Source organism: Aquila chrysaetos, chromosome 1 (genome assembly GCF_900496995.4).
Source record: "Aquila chrysaetos chrysaetos chromosome 1, bAquChr1.4, whole genome shotgun sequence".
NCBI lineage: Eukaryota > Metazoa > Chordata > Aves > Accipitriformes > Accipitridae > Aquila > Aquila chrysaetos.
The window spans coordinates 16535719-16558442 of record NC_044004.1 but is presented as its reverse complement, the minus strand read 5'-3'; the positions used below and the strand labels follow the sequence as shown (position 1 = coordinate 16558442).

Here is a 22724-nt window from a genome sequence, read left to right as displayed (position 1 = left end):
AATACTCTTGCCTTACAAAAGACAAGCCCTTAAATTACATGGAAAATACCATAGTCTTTACTAGAAAGATGTTTACAACAGTAGATAATAAAGTCCATTAAATCACCTGCTCCTCAATTCCAATACATATTCCATGCAAAATACAACCCTTTCTTCCAAGTTTTTTCCATTATCTGTTTTAGCCCAAATGTATTGGCTTTCCTGTTTCTGAAACGTCTAGAAGCCAAGTTTTCTACATCTTGACATCAAGAAGCACTGGAATTTGGGGGAGAAGGGAAAAAAAATGCAAGTACACAAGAAGTACGTCTGGAAGAGTTAAACTACCAATACCCATGTATTTCAGGCTATCAATATTGTAATTCTTCTCTCAAAATAGTTTTAAGAGCTATTGGAAGAATAAAAAGGGTATTTAAGAGCAATGATGTAAAAATCAATTAATTTATTTTAACTTCAGTTTATATTCCATTGATTGGATGGGGTAATCTTAAACATTACGTATTGTTTTATTATGAAATGCATTTCAAGAAAGCCGCATGGGAAAGATTAGTTTTAATATGATCAGTACTTCTGCTGCAATGACTAGTGAAGTCAGGCATCTATTCCCTATTAACCTACCTTGAAAAAATGTCTTATTGAAAGCTAAAAATTACTTCTTTCTTTTGATCATGTCTGTAGCAATGACTAAACTTTGTCTAAGTGAAGCTGAAACTATGCATCTATAAACAATTTTTTTGGCAAGCATAAACTTAGCTTTCAGTGAATCATACTTGAAATAAAGTTTTTTCAAGTTCATGAAAGCAAAAGTGGTGAAATTTGACTTCCTTCTAAAATGGATCTTGAAATGCAAAACTTAAAGCTGTGAGCTGGTACACACAGTGTCTGTTCTGCATTGTGCAAAATCTGAGACAAGATGCTTAGTCATACTCCAGATATTGTAAGCAGCTAAATCTGAAACACGTGCTTAAAATTCCAGGGACTTTCTTTTTACTGCTGTGGTCAGATATAAAAGATGCATTGTTCTAGTGTGCTTAGATTTACTTAAAAACTTGTCATAAAAATATTCTCTAGTTACAAAATATTCTTTAGTTACAACAAAGTACATTATATGTTAGTAAGAACAACAAATAAATAACAATAATATTCTTAATCCTATGCATTCTGCAAACAAATATGATGGGTTCTTAAGTAAATGTCAGATCTTCTGTGGTGAAAAGAAAAGCCACAAGGACTGAAATAACAAAATTAGTGTTTCATGGTTTGCAGGAAAAAAAAAAAAGTTAAAGTTGCTAGGAAGTTACAGAAATGCCAACTAATGGTGACTAAACAGAAGAGGGGTTGAGATGAACTAAAAGGCTATTCTAGGATGTGATCTCTTCTTCCCATTTTCAGTCAGTAAGGACATTTCTCGTGTCTTGCTGTTACTAATGTGGCTGTTTCAGCTGAAAGAATAACTTCCAAAGAGAAAAAAAATATCTTAATCAACCAATTTAAGTAACAGCACACAATTACTCTATTTAAATTCAGTTGGCGTGTGCATTGTTCTCTGGCACTCGAACAAAAAAATGGATTTCCTTTGAATTCATCACTATCTATGGCTTCCATCTGTTTTAGTTCAAACATAAAACTTAGCAGAATTTTCACTGCAAGAGTATGATGGTGAAACTGTTAAAAAAAAAAAAAAAAAGTCTTAACTGTAGACTGAAACCATATACTCATGTCCGTAGAAAGCACAGAATAACTATGGAAACTTTACTGAGTTTTTCAGAAGTGTCTATGTCTGAAAATCTTAAAACTTTGTCTTGTTTTATTCTCGCTGAAAAATTATTATTGGAAATACATTGTTTTCATCTATTGGATCATAATGAAATATGAAGAGATGAATAAAAATAAAAATGGGTCTTTTCTGTGTTCGCTGTGCCTCTGAAAACTCTTCTGCATTATAAAGCCAAAATGAAAAGAGTGAGATGGCAGGGGGAACACAGCAACCACTTCCATTTGTCATGTCAATGTGCATAGAAAAAAGTGAAGAAACCGACTGGTTTTAAGAAAGGAATCTGAGAGGTGTCAATGACAGTATATTGTAATAGAAGATCTGCACTGTCTAATTTTATGTCTAACAGTAGCTTTACCTTTTAATATCCTTCCTGATGGTAGATTTGGGTTCAGATAACCAAAGAAGTATTAGTCACCACCCGAGCACGGCAAATTGACGCAACAGTGCTTTGAAACAGGGATGATCTAACTAGTTACCTTGTCTTTGATGACATATGCATGCTTTTAGTCCACAGCAGTTACCACTGGGCCAACCATTCCCAGGTTTCAAACCCTTTGTGCTACTTAGTAATGTTTTGTACACATGCACAATAGACAGAAACTGAATTTAATAATGGATTTAAATGATAAAATTGTTAAAACTGGAATTAGTTCTCTGTAGGCAGTCAGAAATAAGATATCAGATTTAAGAACATCTAAGAAAATTTAATTTCAGCTTCCACTCTAAAGAGGAGGAAAATTAACTGGCTAACTAAATGCTACCTACTTATTGACACTTTGTAGAGATTTTCAGCTTGAAAAAAACCCCAAACTTTCGGCTTTACATTGTAAATCTTACAATACTATTACATGCTATCTGAATACTACAGGTCTTCCAATTGATTAGAGATCTTAAGAGAACTGTGCGCAGACTTTAGTCTTTCAAATTAGGAGAACACAGGCCCTTATGTGCTAATGTAATATATATTAAGCCTAGGAGCCTCTAGAAATGGAGAATGGATGGGAGTAAATAACGATATAAAAAGAAGGAATTATTTTTTCAATTGCTCCAATACTGAGACTTAATTTCTGCAAAGCAAGCCTGAAGTCTTGGATAATTTTAAAGTTAGATTGTGTCAGTCTAAATATAACACCACAAATGAAGTAACATTTGATCAGGCCAAATAAAATGGCTTGGGCTCCCTGCCCAAAAGTTCAACAGTAAACGCCACCTGATAATAAGTATGGAAAACAGAATTCAAAAGAGTGAGTTAATGTACAGTGAATAGAGGAGTTAAAATTGAAGCCTACAAATATTAGCTATATGCTTACTCCTGTGGCCAAATTATTTGAACAGAGCCCAGAAGGGTAAGAGGAACCAGCATTCTAAAGCCAAGTTTCTGGACTTCTTCAGACAAACAGAAACTGGACAATTAGATGCATTATTATCCTCCAGGAGCTTTGAAAAAATATTTGAAAGAACAAAAACTGAGTTTATTGGTGGACTTCATTTTCTCTTCAGCTTCCACTGCAAAGAAAGGGAAAATTAACTGGCTAACACTGGTAGCGGTTTGACTCCCCTCCCACCCTCTTTTGGCTACCTCTAACAGAACGGTATGTCTTCACAAACTGAGGTAGAATTTCCTACAGCAGACAAGTAAATTTCAAATAAAACTAACTATGAATTTCTTGGGGGAAGGGAGGGAAGGATGGCGGGGAGAGGGAGAAAAACCTATGAAGACCCTAAAGCTTAAGTTTTAAACAACTGTAAATCATTGTTTTCAATAAAATACAGCTTCAGATTGACCTTTCATGTGAATTGAGAAAGTAATTCATTTGCTGTTTTAATATGAACCTAGAATCTAAATTAGCAATCAGTATTAATTCAAATATGCAGAACAGATAACTCTTTTTTTCTTTATTTAGCATAATAACATACCTTTAAGTGGATCATGCTCTGCTCTCATAATGTCAATAAGGGAGTTTTCCAAAGAGTGCATATTCAGACTGTCATACATTCTATTTCGATCCTAAAAGAGAACAAAATCCTTAGTATTGAAATACAAATTCTGTACGTTTGAACAGGAAACTTGATTGGAAGACAAAGGTGCCTTCTAAAGGCTGTACACTCACTCTGGATATGGACGATGATACAAAAGCTTAAGATACCTGAATTTATTAACGGTAAGACCTGATTTTATTAACCGTAAGTTTAATAGTAACCAAATATAAAACTAGAGAGGCACTGTGAAGAATTCTTCTGTGTATGCACTTTGATAGCCTGTGATTGCCTGTTTCCTTCTGAAAGCCTGCTTGAATCAGTTTTAGTGAAACACAGCAGAGATAAGCATTAAGCTGTTTAATGAAGGAGACTAATGTCTGTAAGAACTCAATTTCATTTCATGTAGAAGTTAAATAGTAAGGTGGGGAACTACAGGACAAGGACGGTCACCTCCTATGAAAGAAAGCATTTTCTTGGTGCTTGGCTAAGTTCCACGCATGGGCCCTCAGCCCCCCTGCTGAGACTGCACTTCCTGGCTTCTGAGTGATTAATCTGAGACCCTCTGCGTACAAAGACTAGAGTTACAAATGGTCAGCACTAAATGGTTGAAGGTTGGAAAACTGAAGCTAAACTATGAAAAGAAAATGTCACAAAGCTTACTAATAGATTATCAGCCTTATACAGAACAATTGTTTTGCACATGAAGATTAAGAAGTTACCATAATGTCTTACAAATATTTTCACTGAAGGTAATAAAAGTTATGGTATTAAATCATGAATGTTTTCAGTGACTTTTATGCTCAACTAAGACATTTTCTCCCATGTTTTCTAATACACCCAAGTTAGAGAGACAGAAAAAAGATGACTTCTTAACTTCTTCGGTCTTTCTGGGATACCTTCAGAGACTGAAAATAGTTTGCGTAAAACCTTAATCTCTTCTATTTGCAAGGCTTCTGGCTGGACTGTATTGCACTTAAAAGAATCCTATAATCATGCCTTAATTTTACTGTTGTCTTGTCTCTGGTTGCACTGTAGTAATTCAACAAGGGTAGGATGAAATACACCAAACGCATCCCATGACCATTAAAATTCACTAAAAATGCAGCCATCCACTTAGTACATATATAATGGGGACAGAAGGTATCTGACCCACACTCACTGTGACCTTCCATGACAGTTCAGCAGAACACAGATTTCAAACTATGATGTCCCTCAGCAAGCGTTCTTCATGTTTGGGGAGTGAAAAACAAGCTTTGAAACAGAGGTCTTCTGTGAGTCAGAGACTGTGACTTATCAACAACTTCGCAAAACAAGCCATGATGAAACTTAAATTTACTTTCATCTTTCTTGGAACATTTAGTCAACTTGACACAACATTGGGATGAAGAGGGAGAAGCCTCTTTTTCAGCTCGCTCTCCCTCAAACAACTACAAAGAGTAATGGCTTCCTGTTGTGTAAACAATGTGCTATGTTCATTTGATCAAGTCCTTTATTTTCTTTTTGGAAGCCCTTAAATAATTTTAATGATACATTAAAAAAGTAGGTTTCTCTTGTCTCCTGCCATGTCCCAGACCAAATGCCACCGACAATTTGTGAGGTGATCTTCAACCTGGTTTGAGTGCCAAAAAGTCACCAGTACTATTTTAGTTCACAGCAGCCTGATTTTGGGATTGACTGGCTTTCATTCAGTTCTCTAGCTGTCCTGAGAAGCAGAAGAATGAAACTGAAGTGACTAATCTGCTTCCATGCCCTTGCAGGTTTGTTTCTCAAAAGCACAATGAAAAGAACCTGCTTACCATAGCAAACTTGCTTTCTACAGAAGGTATGAGCAGTGACAAAGCTGGATCTGCTCCCTGCTGTCCCCTAGAATTCAGAAAGCATTTCAACAGGATTTTGAATGAAGTCTTAAATTCAGCTGAAGTCAGTACTTGGTAGGTAGTAAGTGCTCTTGCAAAAACCAATGCTGAATAAACAGAAAACATGCTTTGCTACTTCTGTAGCTGATAGGGGAAAAGGAACTACTATTGGTAAAAACTGGACCGAACTGTATGTGTGACACTTTATCTTTGTTACAGGCTCATTAAATAAGATTTTATTTATTTTTCGATCATTGCTATATACATATATGTTGAGGTATCACATGACTATCTGGCAAATGGTCTTTACTGTATTATTCCCCTGTATTCGGCACTGGTGAGGCCACAACTCAAGTACTGTGTTTGGTTTTGGGCCACTCACTACAGGAAAGACATTGAGTTGCTGGAGTGTGTCCAGAGAAGGGCAACAAAACTGGTGAGGGGCCTGGAGCACAAGTCTTATGAGGAGCGGCTGAGGGAACTGGGGCTGTTTAGCCTGGAGAAAAGGAGGCTGAGGGGGGACCTTATCGCTCTCTACAACTACCTGAAGGGGGGTTGTAGTGAGGCGGGTGCTGGTCTCTTCTATCAAGTAACTAGTGATAGGACGAAAGCAAATGGGCTCAAGTTGTAGCAAGGGAGGTTTAGGTTGCATATTAGGAAAAATTTCTTCACTGAAAGGGTTGTCAGACATTGGAACAGGCTGCCCAGGGAAGCGGCGGAGTCACCATCCCTGGAGGTATTCAAAAAGCGCGTAGACAAGGCACTTCAGGACATGGTTTAGTGGGCATGGTTGATGGTTGGACTCGATGATCTTGAAGGTCTTTTCCAACCTAAATGATTCTATGATACCATAGACTTAACTTTGCTCTGGAGAGCAGAAGCCTGTTAGAAAGGGCTCCATCATGGTTAATTCCTAAAACTGGCCCATTTGGTTGCAGATCTTACAGAGAAATGGAAAAGTAAAACATATAACATGCATTTGTGATTCATTTGTAAACTACGCCACTGGCTGACATGGTGCAATGATTGTAACTTCACCCTTGCATCACTCCGTTTTGCAAGCTCTGTGTACCCAAAGTAAAAGGTTTTGCGCTGCTGGAAGCAGGAGAAACAAACTTTTCCCATCCTCTTCACACCTTAGAAAGTTGATATTTATAAAACTAAAATATGAGGTTTGTTTCTTTGAATTGTATTACTTGACTTCTGGCAGTGGAAACATGCAATAGGCATGCACTGTACAATATAAAAATTGTTGTGAATACACTAAAGTAAAGCAGGATTTAAATATGGGAATGGTATTCTGCTATCTCACTGCCTACATCATGCTATCCATTCATGAGTTTAGGTAATATCTAGGTAATCAGTGCTTCAAACTTTTAACATCTATTCCAATTCACACTGGTGAACTATGTACTATAAAGCAACATTATCTGAAATTTAACTATCTCATAAGGAGTAAGTCATTCTTTGGGTACAAGGTTCATTTTAAACCTTTGTGCAACTAGGCTTTATAACGCTAAAACACTGCTTTGTGCTCCCCAAATATGTGTATCATATCTTTAAAGAGCACAGTTATCTATGCAAATATGAAGCTTTCATTTCAAAGCAGAACTTAAAAAGTATTTTAGTAATGTAGGTCACATCAGAAAATGTTTTCTAGAAAGTTCTGCTGTAGAAAAAAATCCACAATGATTTGAAAGGGGACAGTTCTACTACAGCATGCTCTGCTCAATCAGAAAATTTCCACTGTGATTTTCCTCAATCTTTAGGACAAGCATGAAAAGTACTACCACTGAAAATGATTGTTTTAGATAGTCCCAAGAATTAGGACTATTTCCGCATGCATGGAAAACTATCTTTAGTTTCATTATTTCAACACAGTTGATTAAGCAGTTATCGTCTAAAACAACCTGGAACTACGTTTAAAACAACATGGAAATAGTTCTAATTTTTGGGACTATTTCCATGTTGTTTTAAAGGTAGTTCCAGGTTGTTTCAGAAGATAACTGCTTATCAACTGTGTTGAAATAATGAAACTGAAGATAATTAGTAGTACAAAGGCATTGATACATAAGTGTATATCTTAATACAAGTTTTGTATCATCCTAACTCCAAAAGCCCCTTTTGTCAAGGCTGAATTCCTGTAAAATATTTTGCATTTCCCTCACCTCTGCAGCTCGTCAGTCCTGTGCTAAGAAGCAAGTGAACTCTTGCTGTGTCAGAAGGTCTGTATCTCAGTGGAATGTCACAACATAATGCTAGTTTTTTTTTCCCCAAATCCGATAGTTAACTTCTCCCAAGCACTATAAATTCTCACACTAGCTTTTTATTTCTTTTTAACTGTATAAACATTTGAATCCTGCTTGACCTACCTTTCCCATACCACAATCACAACTGCATTCATACACAGCAGAATTGAAAACGTGGTTTTGGTGTAACTGCTTACAGATTCAGAGGTATATGGCTAAGTGACAAATTGTCACATCAACTTAAAAGTTAAGACTATGTAAGGAAGTTCACAGAAAAGTGATAATTATTTCTGAATTTTTACAAATTTACACAATATAGGAGAAGCATGAAGTATCCTACCCGTAGAATGCAGTTAGTGCTAGAAGGAATTTTTGACAATGCCATGCAAAATGCATCTACAGAGTGCGCATTTCAGAAGTCCTCCCCCCATACGTCTAAATGTGGAATGAATGGCAGGAGGGCAGCTTTCTCCGAAGAGCAAGTTTCAACACTAAATTGTTGGACAAATAATTTTTCTTGGCACAATCTATTTAGGACTTCTAAATAAATCCATGCAATTTGTGCAAAGATCATCCTGTTTGAGCAGTTGCAGAAACTCAGCACAGTCACTTCTCAAAGCTTATATATTGTCATTTACACATAAAGCAAATACAAGGACAGAAACTATTAAACAGTGAATACAATTTTGCTAATCTTCAACCACAAACACTAAAAATAGATGTTCATAGTCAGGAAGTTAAACAACTTTGAATTTTGGACACATGCTTTAAACTACCGATCTGTAGGGCTACTTCAAGTAAAAAATTAGACTTCTAACATAGGTATTAAATTCAGTAAATGCAAGTATCTTTAAAATATGCTCCTTTACACATCCCTTCATATTCCAGAGAAATGTAGCACCATCCAATGGGGGCTGGAAACAACTTAGAAGTCGTAAAGCTTCTAGTCAATTTTGAGTATGGTCTCAGCTAGCTGCAAAAAAAGACTCTGTAGCTTTGACCTTGCTAAATTAAGTGATTTTTTTAAAAGCTCAATTAAACAAACTTTTTCTAAATCACTTCCCAAACTAAAATGTTAACAAGTTCCATTTTTTCACCTTAAAATTGACCTGAATAAAACTGTGTTCTACTAGAAAGTGACAGCTGATTTAATAATATTCACAAACTTAAATGCACCTGAATACAGTATTCAGTGTTAATGTTAGCAGTAATAACCTAATAATTAAGTACATTATAAATTCTAAAATACCATCTTTGCTAGCATCTAAACTTAAAGTCATTCTTATTTTAGTGAAGACATACTATAATCATAAGCCCCTTGTTGAAACCATAACTAGTGTAAATGAGAAACTTAATAGGAAAACCTGTGACAACTACAATTTTAGCTCTATAAAAACACAAGGAGGAAGGTTTAAAGTAGACACATGAAATTGCTTGGTTACTTTCCATGGTGTCATTAGGGGTAAAGACTAACTATAATATCTAGTAGACATCTGTGAACTGTCAACCTGACAGCAAAAGTGTATTAAAGTGACACAATCCGCTATGTAAGCTAACCGAGCCTAAAATGCACCAAGAACAGCTCCTGTGGCAAAGACACACCTACTTCCCAACTACATAAGCACTGAAAAACAAACAAAAAAAATCCCAACAGCATGTACTGTATCCATACTGGAGTACTTCAGCTCAAGAATATACATTCATGAACCAGAAACAAACAGACACATTATGGAGATGATTAAAGGCTTGGCAAGATTGACTTAACATACAAATCTTCTAGATTTGCCTCATAACAGCTTCAACAAAATACTAAAGGAACAATTAGATGTTTGAAGGGGAAGTTGTTATTCAAGTTTTTGGTTCTTTTAGGTTTTGGGGGATTTTTTTTACTCTCTCCCCTGTCCCCCGTGTCCTCCTCCCCTTGCATCTAGAAATAGCTACACAGTCTTGAGTATTTAAATGCAAATACATCAGACCATACGGTAAACGTACTTTTGGATAGATCTTAGGTGAGAACGTATTCATTTTCACTTAGCGAACAACTGTGCTTTGGCAGACAGAATGAGGTGAGATACGCTACTTAGCGTATACATCTTTGCTATACTACCACAGCTGCTAAGTATTTTGTTGAGTTTTCCAAACTCTGATTTTGACTTGCATTAACTGAATGAGCTGTATAACTGAAGCAAATTTTAACATTAGGAGAGAATTCTTTGTTCGTAAGAGGTCATAAAAACATTTGTATGGTAAGCCCCACAGACTTTCTGCTAATTGATTCCTTTGAATCATTCATCTATGCAGCTCCAAATACTATTTATTCAAAGGTCTTAATCCTGAAGCTAGGAGTATGGCAGTAGACCATTTTCTCCAATTAGAGATATCCCCAGTATGGTCCTCAGACACAAATATCTGGTTTTGTATGTTATTTAATCAGTCCCAGGTCATCAATCTACTGCATTAAAAATCCTGAAGATGCTGTTCTGTTGGAGGTATTGCCTTAGTAAAAATAAACCGGTAAAGCCTGACTTATAATTCAGTGTTTGGACAATTACACCAGTCTGAAGACTCAGCAGCTAGATACTCCCAATGTCTTCAAGTTTAACATAAGCTGCCAAACACCCAGCACTTCTGAAGAAACAGGCCACCTATTTAGGAGTCTAAATATGGCATTAAGAACCCAACTTTAGCAACTTGCTCTTCATCTAATATTGCCTGGTATGTGTGTCATCTAGATTAGCTACTTTAAACCGTTAAGGTACATTTATTAAACTGTACTAAAACTGTCATATTGAGAATCTGAAATCCTCTGAATGGAAGTGATTGTAAGGCAGAAGCAACATGACAGCACTTTAAATTAAATATCTAAAACTAACACATGTTGTGACATACAATCTTAAAACTCATTTTGCTTTGCAAGTGTTTTGTGTTCTTTGAAAACTTTAGCACATTTCAAAAATAAATAGGAAAAGAAAAATCTGCATTTGTAAGAGATGGTACCTTACCATACAAATACCCAGCTGGAGAGCTATATTCAAACGTAGGATAATAAAGCTCAGCTTTTAGGACCACAAACATTTCACATACTGTTTGTTTGAACAAACAGGAAGGACAAATCAAGGTGAAAAACACCTGGACATGCAGTGTATTTCCTTAACTCAAAAGAGACAGAGAAACTAAATTCATATTCATAGAATGCAGTGTTTTTACTAGACTGAAAATAGTTAAACGCTGGAGTGTATTATTAAACTGTTATAATAGGTTTTAGTAAGCTTATTTGCAAGATATTAAGAAACATTAAGATGCAATCAAAATACGGTTAGCAGACAGTCCAATTTTAAAAAAAATTTTAGAAATAGTTAATTATTTTCCTCATCCAAGGAATGTAAATGAAAAAAATTAATATAAACCCCACTGATTTCTGTGCTTGCGTTTTGGCCACAGAAATGCCTGAAGCATGGTTTTTTGGGGAAAAAAACCCAGTATCTGGGGTTAGAAATATATTTTTAGCTTTACACTGTATATGCATTTTTTTTGTACTTTAGATCAGGGAATGAGAGAAGAATATTTGTATTGTCTAACTTCTTGACATTCAAAGTAAGTGCCTAAACTGGAATCCCAAGGGCTGTATAAGGTCAGTGGTGCCAGGTATGTTCTTCTAGAGAATTAGATTATCTAAATAAGGAGCCTAGATTCTCTCTAAGGAGAGAGAAATAGGCTCCTCAATTAAATGCTTAAGTTAGATGGTGTGAATACCTGACAAGATTTCTAATTGTTCCTTAATGATTCCAGTACAAGGCAACAATCCCTTCCCTGTATGAAGTACCTATAATGATGCAAGCAGAACTCAAACTTGTAGACATAATTTTTTCTATGAAAGAACTTTAACTGATGTAGTTTGTGTTATCTTAAAAACCTGAGGGAGGGGAAAAAAGCTTCTTACAGTGAGTCACATAAGAAAAACTTGGCTATTGGCTTAATTTGCTCACATTTAAATCAGCGTTGCCATGATGTTTAACTACTTTTATTTAAAAACAAAACAAAAACTCTTGAACTTTGGAAAACTCCTGAGAAATGGCCTTTACAACTGCTATAAGCAAAAGCAGCTTCGCTGTAACTAATGTGGCCACTGTGAGTTCAACTTCACATGGGGCATGTTTCAGTTTTAACTATGAAGTACAGAAAATCTGCTTTCACCCCTTTAAGTAGTACCCGTAATTACTTTTTCAGTTATCAGTAATGACATTCATTGTCACTGGTATATTAGTTTAATGCCAAGAAATATTATTTTCATCTGAATTTATGTCAGTTCTATACTATCCATCAATGCAAACACCAAAGAATAAATAAGTTTCATGGAAGGGAAAAGCTTTGAATTTGTATACGATTTCGCTGTGGCTTATCTTGCTTGCATCAGGTACATGTTTTACAGAAACTGGATGAGCAGCTGACACTGCTGAATGCCAGTCAGACTTAGCAAAAAATATATAGCATTTTAAAAAATAGTAGCAGAACATTAATGATCTACAGAAAGTTAGTCAGTGAGGACACTGTCTTTTCTAAGCTGTTTTCATTTGCTAAGCTTGAGCTAGCTAAAGTTCGGAGAAGAGGTGCTTTGTCCCCTGCCACACAAAACGATTACTGCAGTTAAAACAAAAATGCATGATCATGCAGAAAAGTATTCTGCAAAACTGTGAATTATGCAGTACGTATTCAATATGCATGCTAAGATGTGTTTGCTCTGTGGAGGCTTGGAAGAAATAGGTAACTTCTATGCACACATGCTTTCGTGCAAGACTTTCCAAATGGCACAAAATTTAATTACTACTATTTTTTAGTATCTTCTGAAATTGCTACTGTATCTTTAAGAATCCTCAATCTAAATACTTCAGCCTTTTATGGAAGGAGACAAGGACAGTATGAATTAGCAAGATGGGTGTTTGACAGCATCACAATTGCCAACACAAGTCTGATGAAAAGAAGCACCAGCTCCAAGCTCTATTTAACTTTTTCATTATGACTTGCAAAATGTAACAGTCATCACAAGGAATTAACTATATAACAATAGTACAATAACTGAAAAATAAAACACGATTTCAGTGTAGCAAAGTAATTTGTGGAAGCATCTAGCGTTTCCACAATAGCAGTAGATAACACTGCAACCCTTCAAAAAGGATTATTTTTACTGTGTTCAGCAACTATGACTTTACACATGTAAAGGAGATTTAAGCATAGATAGATCTACAGAATAAATATAGCCAAACAGGTCTATTTAATTGGTGACTCTGGTGCTCACACGTAAGACCAACAATTAAGTGTGCCTACCTTCTCACTTTGACACTATCTTTTAAAAAAAAAAAACAAAAGCAACACCCCACCCAAACTAAAACATTGTGTTCTATAACAAAAGTTAAATTGCAAGGATTTTTTTCTACCCTACTAGAGAGAAATTACTTAGATTATCATTCGAATACACAATACTTTTGCTTAGACATAAAATGAGTTCATCTATATTAGACAACAACTGTAGAAGCTTCTGAAAGTGCAAATAGTCATACTGACTCCTAAGGCATACTGAATGAGTAAACATATTCACAACTTGTGCTTAGCTGCATATGAATTCCAATGTATACGTCACTGCAGTTTCAACGTATGATGGCATTAGTATTTTTAACCCTGTTCCTTAGGCTAACATCTTCAGGAGACATTTCAGTGTTTACTTTCAACTATTCTTGGAGGCCTCCACCGCAAAGCATTACCTATCTGTAATCTGTTTTCCTTAACAGATCAAGTTGAATACATAAAGAATGGCTCATTTTTTCCCATCTTTCCACCCCCCCCAAAATTATTCAACTACAATATTTCATCTAGCAAGGCTACTTAACGGAAGAGGTCTTCACAGTATAGGCAAATCGTCTTAATTTTTTCAGGCCCAATGCACACACTTGCAGGAGAATTTAGGTATGTCCAAAAGTCACCACTGGCCTCAAGAATACTGCAAGTATCAGAGCTCACCTGGATAGAGTCAGGACATGGCCTCTTGTGCCAAATGGAACTCCACCAACAACATGGTAAGAAAAATAGGAACTCTAGTGGGATATCTGGTCCCAGGGAGCACCCTTTTGCCACTATTACAGCTACATAAGGATTAGCTTGCTAACTGATGCAAATACAGCTGTACAAACTCAAATATGGTCACAATTACAACAAATGAAACTCTAGGTTGCTCTGTGTGAAACCTAACAAAACCCAAATATAATAGCCTTATGTGGAGATAAAGAAACATTCTAATTATTTTCTCTGCATATTATCTTTTTCACTTTTGCTGGAATATGGTAGCTCAGTGTGAGACAAAAAACGAAGCTGACACAGGCGTAACGAAAATTAAAGAATGTACAGAATTAACGGAATAATCTGCTTTCTATTTTAAAATGCATTGTTTCTAAAATGAGTTGCCTAAGCTTTTTTTGTAACAAAAAAACCCCCATCCAAAAACTATAAATTGTTAGAATGGCAGCTGAGATTGGGATCCAAAATAATAAAGGTCTCTGCTAACAAGAAATGTTATGACTAAATGAATATAGGCAGGAATGGGAAAAATAACATTTTACCAACAGGTAACTTGAGCCTGGAGTTAAGTGACTTACCTAAAGTCACATAAGATGTCACTGGCAAAATTCAGGAGGTGAACCCAGATCTTAGAACTAAAGACACATCCTCCTGTTTAACACTTCTAAATCACACGGCTTCCAGCCAAAACATAACAAAAAAGTTGCTAGAATGCGGAGGAAAAAAAAAATATCTCACTAACATGCAAATGTCAGCCTAGAATACCAGTAAAAGACGAACATGACAAAGACTCAGAGCCATCTACAAAAGTAAGAAAACCTATGTACAATGACAAGCGAACAAAAAAATCCCAAGTTTTAAAGGGATTTATAAAAATACTAGCGTTACTGTGGGCAGAAAATACTTGCTGGGTTAAACATATTTTGCTCTATTGCTGCATCAGTGGCTACAGTTTCTATCTTTCTTGACAGTCAATATTCTTAATTAACTGTGAGAATCATACATTGCTGAATACACTGCAAACGCTGGGGTTAGTTGCAGTTTAGGACTAAAAATAATACAGAAATATACAATTTTCAAACCAAGTATCAGGGCTGTAACCACTGTTTAATTCTCCTTTAAAATTAATGAAGCCAAAATGCTATGCAAGACTATGAACACACCAGTTACATACCATCCTTACCTGCAAAGGAAGGAGAGTATTACTGTTGTTGTCAGTTCGGAAAACATTATCTTCAATCCACGATTTTGGTGTCAGTGATGGAGTGGAGCGAGTAAATTTAGGAGGAGCTATGACATTACCAGAAAAGGGCTTCTTCAAAGGAGAGATCTGGTTCATAGTTCCTGGAATTCCCATGTTTCCAGTTCTACGATGGTCTCTGCCATGCATTCCTCCCCAGGATATATTTCCTGTGCTCCAGCCGCTACTCTGATTGCTCCAGGGCGACTGCTTCAGAAGAGGCTAAAAAGATAAAATTCGTTTATATTATTTTGAAAATACTTGAAATGTTTTTCTACTTTAAAAAACCCACAAAATAACAAAAAACAAAACAACTAACCACCAAGTAATCAATGTGCAGAGATTTCTATAAACCCCTCTTTCCTGATAACATGTAAATTAATCACTGAGGCAAGGAAGAAAACACAGCATCATAAAAACCACCTGTAATTCCCACTGCCCCATACACTCCCCCCAAAACCCTGCAGTACTTATGCAAGCAGTTTAGATTATCATTTTAGTAATTGGTAGCATTCTTTAAAGCTACCCAGTAGAACAATTCCAGGGTATAACACCATGTTACAAAAAACCCTGAGACCATTTTATCACACATTATTTGGTATTATACAGTAACATCTCTGCAAAAATAACACAAGAATTTCAAAGGCATCAATTTTAAAAATTATTATTAATAATAATAATCATTATTCTAATAATAATAATTATTTATATTCAGTGAGTAGTAGTATTTCACTAGAGTGAGTAGAAATTTAAAAATTAAGATTGAGATGGCAGATTGATTTTCCCCCCTTACTATTTTGAGTATCATTGTCTCAGCATTACCATATAAGAGCAAAAAGAGCAGCAATTACTGTACAGAGAATCTGTTTGAAGGAGTTATCTTAACATTTCCACATTAAAATGCATTATTCTGAAGCTACTGCTCAAGTATTTCTGGAGTAATCAACGGGACTATCTGTGGAATTCTGCAGGGTGGAATCTGGGGGGTTTTTTGAGTGTTGTTTTTTTTTTTTTTCTATTTAGATGTGGTATAAAGTATTTCTCTATCTAAGAAATGCACTATATTCCTCAATATGAAAATGTAAGCAGTCTTTAGAGGGAAGATTTTACACGATGGTAAGTTTTTATTCCTAAGACACAACTTGTGCTAAGAAGTGACCTATAGTGCTTGTCATTCTACCAAGAGGTGGACCCACTGAGCATGACTGACAGTAAAGAACGATATTTATCTTTAGTGTTCTCAAATCTGACTGTTCTTGGAAAGGCTGTTTCTCAAACATAGAAATGGGGTGTGTGGGATATTCTAAATTCAGTTCTTCTGTGAAGTCAAAACACAGTACTTTAAGCTTAGCTGCAAGCAACCCTCAGCTTGTAGTTCTAATAACTTAAAAATTTAAAGGATGTCAATTCATCAATATGTTATGTGTTAAACAGAACTTTCTGAAGACAGATAAAATTATAACACAACCCCCTCCCCCCGGAAAACAAACAAAAAACCCCACTAAAGCCATTCTTGGTCAAGTAATCAGGAAAACATCCCATTCTATATAATTATAGATAATTATGTTGTAAAACTTGAATACTTTGGTTGGAATTTTGGGAGAGGCAAGCACTCTATTGTGAAACAAACCTTAAGAGATAATGCCAAATGTTAACAAGCCTCTAATATTGCTAGCTATGCTGTCATGGCACTGTTTAAGTTTACCTACAACTTGTAACCGAGAGAAAATTCCTGTACACATCACTGTTGGAGAATTGCTTTGGAATTTGTTTGAAGAGGGTTATTATAGATGTTAAGGACAACTAGCACCTAATCATGATGCATCCAAATCAATTCTTGGACAGGCAGCACGCTTAATATGAGATTCCAGTTCTGATAGAAGCGCTTCACAAATCCAGCTCTACCTATTAAAACTGACAGGACTTAATACCAGAATGAAAGAAAAATTAAGATGAGGCCTATTTAACTTCAGCTTTTCATAACCGATCAGATAATCGGAGCAAGATGTGGCTATAACGGACTAGCAGGTAATGTTAACGTGGATCTGCTTTTCTCTGATTTCTTACAACGAATATTTTGTTCCAGGAGGAAAGGGAAACTTCCATTTTAAGACGGGATCGTTATGCCGCTCGATTAAAATCGGTAGCGGAACTGTGGTAACCCGAAACATTGCGCTGTCTTTCGATACAAATTCAAGTAATTTGGGGCAAAACCCATGAAAAGGCACCAACGTTGACAGCTTTCCCATCTGAATCTACTTTCGGTGACCGGTGCCCATCCAACCGAGCACGCCCGGGGGGGCGAGGGCAGGTCTGAGGCTGGGGAAGGGGCTTCCCGGGGAGGAGGCACCGGCCGGAGCTGTCAGGCTCATTGTTCGGGGACACGGCGCTCGCTACGGGCGACTGCGGCGGGGCGGGGGGGGCAAGAGGGGTATTTTCACGGTGAAACTCCTTCCTGACACGAAAAGGAGCGTTTACTGTCTTTCCAAAGAGGAAGCTCCCTCCTCTCATCCCGAAAAGAAACGACGTCCCTGGGCGGCCGACGGCGTCCCGAGGAGGGCCGGTCACAGCCCAGGGGACGCGGCCGAAGCGGCCGCCCCGCCACCTGCCACCCGGAACGGGCGGGGAGCAGCGGCCGGGCGCGGGGCGGGCCGCTGCCAACAGCCTCCCGGCCCGAGCCCGGCGGCCGCCTTCCAGTGTGGCCCCGCAGCGGGCCGCGGGCGCAGGTGCCCTCTCGCCGGCCACCGGCGGCCCTCAGCCCGCCGAGCGCGGCGGGGCGACAGCGGCCGGGCCGGGCCCCGCCCTGCCTCCGACGCCGCGGTCTCGCCGGGCTGTCACCGCCGCGCAGCCTCGCCCGGCGCCGGCAGCGGGGAGAGAGAAGCCTCCCGGCTCCCCCGACTAGCGAAACCCCCCCCGCACACACCCCCGCGTCGTCCTCCCGTCCCCCTCTGCTCCCCTCTCCCCCGGGGCTCCCCCTCGCCCCGGTCTCCCCCGGTCCGCCCCGGTCTCCCTTCCGGAGCCGGCTCGCCCGGGCTCCCTGCCGCCCCGCCGCGGCTGCCCGGCCCTCCCGCCGCCGCCCGGTACCTGGTGGTGGTTGTAGGAGTTTCTCTGCTGCAGGAAGGCGGCGGCGGCGGCCGCCGCCTGGTGTTGGTGCTGGAGCTGGGGGCTCACAGGGGATCTCCGGTTCTGCTGTTGCTGCTGCTGCTGCTGCTGAGGTAAATTCATCTGCGGCGGCGGCGGGGGGGCGGCCGAGAAGGGGCTGCTGAAGGGCCCGGCGCAGGGGTTGTGCGGAGACACCGGCGAGAAGCTCTGGAAGAAAGCGGGGTTGATCGATGACGGGATCCCCGGGTAGAAGCTGGTCTCGGACTCCGGGCTCGGGGGCGGCATCGCGCTGATCTGCCCGCCGCCGCCGCCGCTGGAGACCGGAGGCTGCTGCGTCTGCTGCGGAGGCGGCGACGAGGTCTGCACCGACCAGGGGGTGCCGAAGCCGGGCAGCGGCGGAGGAGGAGGGGAAGCCGCCGAGGAGGAGCCGCCCCCGCTCTGGTGATGGGGGCTGGGGATCTCCGGGCTCTGCAGGCTGCTGAAGCCAGAGCCTAGCCCGCCGGGCAGGAGGTTCCCGGGGCTGCCCAGCAAGTGGCTGTTCGGGGGGGACTCCATGGGGGGCAGCTTGGCTCTCGCCTGCAGATGAGGAGGAGACGGAGGCGGATTCACGCAGGAGGCGGCGGCCACCCCCACATTGGGGTCCGCGGACGCCGATCCCCCCGGGCAGGAAGGGGCGAGCCGCTCTGAACCCCCCCTGTCCGCGCCGCCCTTGTGCTCGGCGGGGCTGAGGGGCCGGTGGTGCGGGTAGTCCCCCGTCCGCGGCGGCTCCGGGGGGTGAGCGCTGAGGAGCGGGAGCTGCTGCTGTTGCCTGCGCTCCTGCTGCTGGTACTTGTCAGTGGGGTGGCTGAACTGCTGCTGCTGCTGCTGCTGCTGCTGAGGGGGGTGGTGATGATAGTCTGGGGGGTGGTGGTTATTCAGGGGGTGGCTGCTGCCGAGCTGGGCTGGGCTGCTGAGCTGCTGCTGCTTAAACTCTTTCCTCTTCTGGCTCAGCTGAGGAGGCGGCGGCTGTTGCTGCTGCGGTTGCTGCTTGTTTAAATCCTGGTGGGGGCTGAGACTGGGTTTAAAGTCAGAGGAGGGGTGGCCGAGAGGGGGGTGTCCCGATGCGGGGCTGCTGCCCAGCCTCTCGCTGCCTGCCTGCTGCTGCTGTGTCACCCCCAGGAGCAGCTCATCCTGCATGTTTTGATGATGCGCAGCAGCGGCCGCCGAGGGGAATAGAGAGGGCGGCGGCGACCCACCGGACACGCCGCCGCTGCCGGAGGAACCGGTTACAACGGGTGAGGAGGAGGAGGAGGAACGAGAGGCGGCTGCCGCCACTGCCAGGGAGGGGAAGGGCCCGGCGGAGCCAGCGCCTCCTACACCCGAGGGTGGGCTGGGGCTGGAGGTCGCCGTCTGCGGGAGCCCGCGGCTGCGATCCCCCATGCAATGGGGGGGCTCCCCGGCACCGGCTCAGCGGAGGGGTGAACTCCCCACCCCGGGAGTCTGAAGAGACAAAGATAATTAATAATCTTCAGGGGGAGTGTGGGGGGGTAAACACCCGCCTATCGCAGACCACTATACAAGCCAAAAAATAGCCACTTTCTAGAAAAAAACCCTCTTCCTTGCCATAATTTCCACTACACTGGTTTATAAAAATATCGGAGCCATTCGATAATAAATAATCCTATTTTTGTCAGGGGTACCCCCCCCCTTCTAATCTATCGCGACCCCCGGTAGGGCGGCCCTTCCCGCCTACAGTCGCGCACCCGCAGTAATCCGCTAGATCACCATAAATACCCGCGGACAGGTCGTGCCCCCCCGACAGCCCCCCGGTAACTCCTCCGTCCGACCCCGACACCCCCCCCCCCCAGCCGCTACACCGGGTAACGCGGGGGGAAAGCGGGGCGTTTCCAGGCTTGGCACTGGCGGGGAGGGAGGGGAGGGAGGCCGCCGGTACCCCCACAGGGCGGGCGGCCCCGGTTTCGGCAGCGGGGCTCCGCTTGACCCCCAGCCGCCTCCCCCGCCCCCACTGCCGGCTCGGAGCCGGCTGCAACGCCCTTAAGAATGCCGGAACATTCGTCATGGTTACGTCACGGCCCCACCTCCCGCGCCGGCCCGGCCGACCTTGGTAATGAGCCGGCGGGTGCGCCCTCTCATGAATAATGCATTACAGCGGGAGCCCCACCCCCTTGCCTGTCGCTGGCGCTGCTCGGGGCGGGGTGGGGGAGTGTGTGTGTGCGCTCGCGCTGAGCGACGCCCGCGCGCACGGCGCCGACGAGCCGGGTGAGCGCTACCACTTAAGCGGGGGGAGGGGAGGTGACAGCCTTTTAGTAACGCCCTGAAGATCTGCTGGCCTTTTGGGTGAGGAAGGCACTCACTGGGCTTCGACGACGTACCTGCCCTCAAGTGGGAAATACCTGAAATAAAACGATTTTATTTCGTTTTGCGGCAGCGGGTGCGGCCGGCTTTTATCTCCGCAGACCGGGTGGGGGGAGGCTGGGATGGTGGTTTCTTCCGCCGCTTGCGATCCCGTCAGGCAGTCGTTCGGGGAGGAGGGGCGCCCCGCCCCCTCGCCTCGCGCGCCGCTCATTTGCATTGACGCAGGGCCGCGCGCCACTGGAGGGCGGCGGGGGGTGGGGCGCGAGGGCGGTGGCACGAGACGGGCGGGTGCCGAGGCCCAGCGGCGGGAGCCCCGCCCCGCCCCGCCCCGGGCCCCGCCCCCTCCTCGCGGCGTTCCCCTGGCGGCCGCCCTGCCCGCGCGCCGGGGTGTCCCGCCTCCACCCGCCGGTGGGGCCGGGGTCTCCCCACGGCGGCTCGGCCCGTGGGGGGCTGGCGGGGCCGGCCCGGGGCGACGCTGCTGTGGCCTCCCGGTCCCTCTGTGGTAGGGATGCGGGCGTGGGGTCTCTCTGCCCGACCTGGGCACTCCTGGCCCTGTGGGGCAGTGGAGAGTCTCCGCCGCCCCGTCCTCTCCACACAGATCCTGCCATCAGACCGTGGCGCTCGTTTGTTGGGCTCCTCGGAGACCCACGAGAGCTCAGACCGAGCCGGCGCTGAGGCGTGGTGGCACGTGGTGGTGCCTTTTGAGGTATTTCCTGGACAGATGGTATTAAAGGTGGGGTTTTAACCCTGTCCATCTAGTGGAAGCACAGCTCTTGGCACCTGCTTAATACAAACAAATAAATAGTTTGGCAGTGAATAGATGTAATGCTGTTATAGATGTAGATATCCCTGAAAAGACTAAAATAAGTGAGCTCCCTTTGTGCTCCGGGAAAGCTGTAGTTCAGCAGTGAGAGAATTAATACATGGCTATCGAATGCGAGAGTACATTGGGGAAGTGTCATTATATGCTTGACCTATTGTACTTTTTTCTAGGCATCCATTAGTGGCCACTGTCAAAGACTGGATGGCTGCTTTCCTTTTGGCCAATGGACCTTTTGTCTGACCCAGTGTAACAATTCCTATTTGTTAAATCTGTATGTGTTTGTTATACGCATATAAACTGTGGAGGAGAAAAAACTGGTTCAGCATCTGCAGTCATCTCCGATGTGATTGTGAACCTGTGTAGGTGGGTGTATTTGGGTATCCATGCCATCTTGCAGGGTTAGGGTGAAAATACATTTGCAGCATAGAAGAATAATTGCTACATATTTATCTTTGCTGTATTATGGCTTAGTACTCCAGAATTATTCATGATATTGGCATCTGTTTCAAGAACTCTGCAGCCGTCTGTCTTACAAGCGGTAAAAAAAATAGAGTGCAGACCAAGGCCCTGCAGATGATCACATGGTGAGTAAATGTTGCTGGCCAAGGAATGGTTCCTCTCTGAATAGTGAGTTGCTTCACGGCACAGTCCTCATAAACATTAGTTTTGTGAGCTGCAGAACTGGTAGCATCTGGCTTCCCTTTGTGTTCATGTCATATGCTTGACATTCGGTTATGTGCAAGCCTGAACAGAAGCTGTCCTCTACCTGGGGCGTTCTTGGGCATCTAGCAAGGGTGGAAGCTGTGCTGCACTATGTCTCTCCTATAACCAGCTGCCTATTTCTACAAAGTGTGTAGGAACTCATATAGCTGGCTTTTTTGTAAGCGGTCAGCTTCTCTGTCCCTCACCTTTAAATCAAGCCCAAATTCTAGTGATTCTTCCTTCAAAACAGCTATCGTGGGATCTGTGAGTAATCTTTTTAAATTGACTGAAAGACAAAAATTCTCACATCCTCTGTGACAGCTTCTCTCTGCCATGGTAGCTACCTACCCTAATCGTGTGCGTTTATTAAAACAACTTCCATGGGGTGAATCTCATCTATTTTTAACCATGTAAAAATAAGCATCTGCTCTGCATTAGCTGCCTAATCTTCTACAAACACAAGACAGGTGCTACCAAAGGATGATCCATCCTACCCTAATGCAGGTGCCTTTAGAGAGAGAAACCTGACCTCTCTCTTCGCTGATTAGGTGCAAAGCTTCTGGCTATATCTTTCTGC

General features: G+C 42.2%; 1 protein-coding gene across 3 annotated transcripts in view; it reads right to left on the bottom strand.

The window, feature by feature from the left end:
* CPEB2 (cytoplasmic polyadenylation element binding protein 2) overlaps positions 1 to 20857 on the bottom strand; it is a 57752-nt gene extending 36895 nt beyond the window's left edge. For 2 of the 3 annotated variants that reach the window (XM_030013562.2, XM_030013572.2), the window contains exons 1-3: positions 18250 to 19723; positions 15109 to 15387; positions 3692 to 3782 (exon numbers count right to left, since the gene is read on the bottom strand). In XM_030013562.2, the coding sequence (XP_029869422.1) occupies positions 3692 to 3782; positions 15109 to 15387; positions 18250 to 19686 (1807 nt within the window). In that variant the 5' untranslated portion in view covers positions 19687 to 19723. Of the gene's footprint in view, positions 1 to 3691; positions 3783 to 15108; positions 15388 to 18249; positions 19724 to 20660 lie in introns of those variants that run through there. The other variant, XM_030013581.2, reaches the window with a different exon arrangement.
* Between the last annotated feature and the right edge of the window lie 1867 nt (positions 20858 to 22724).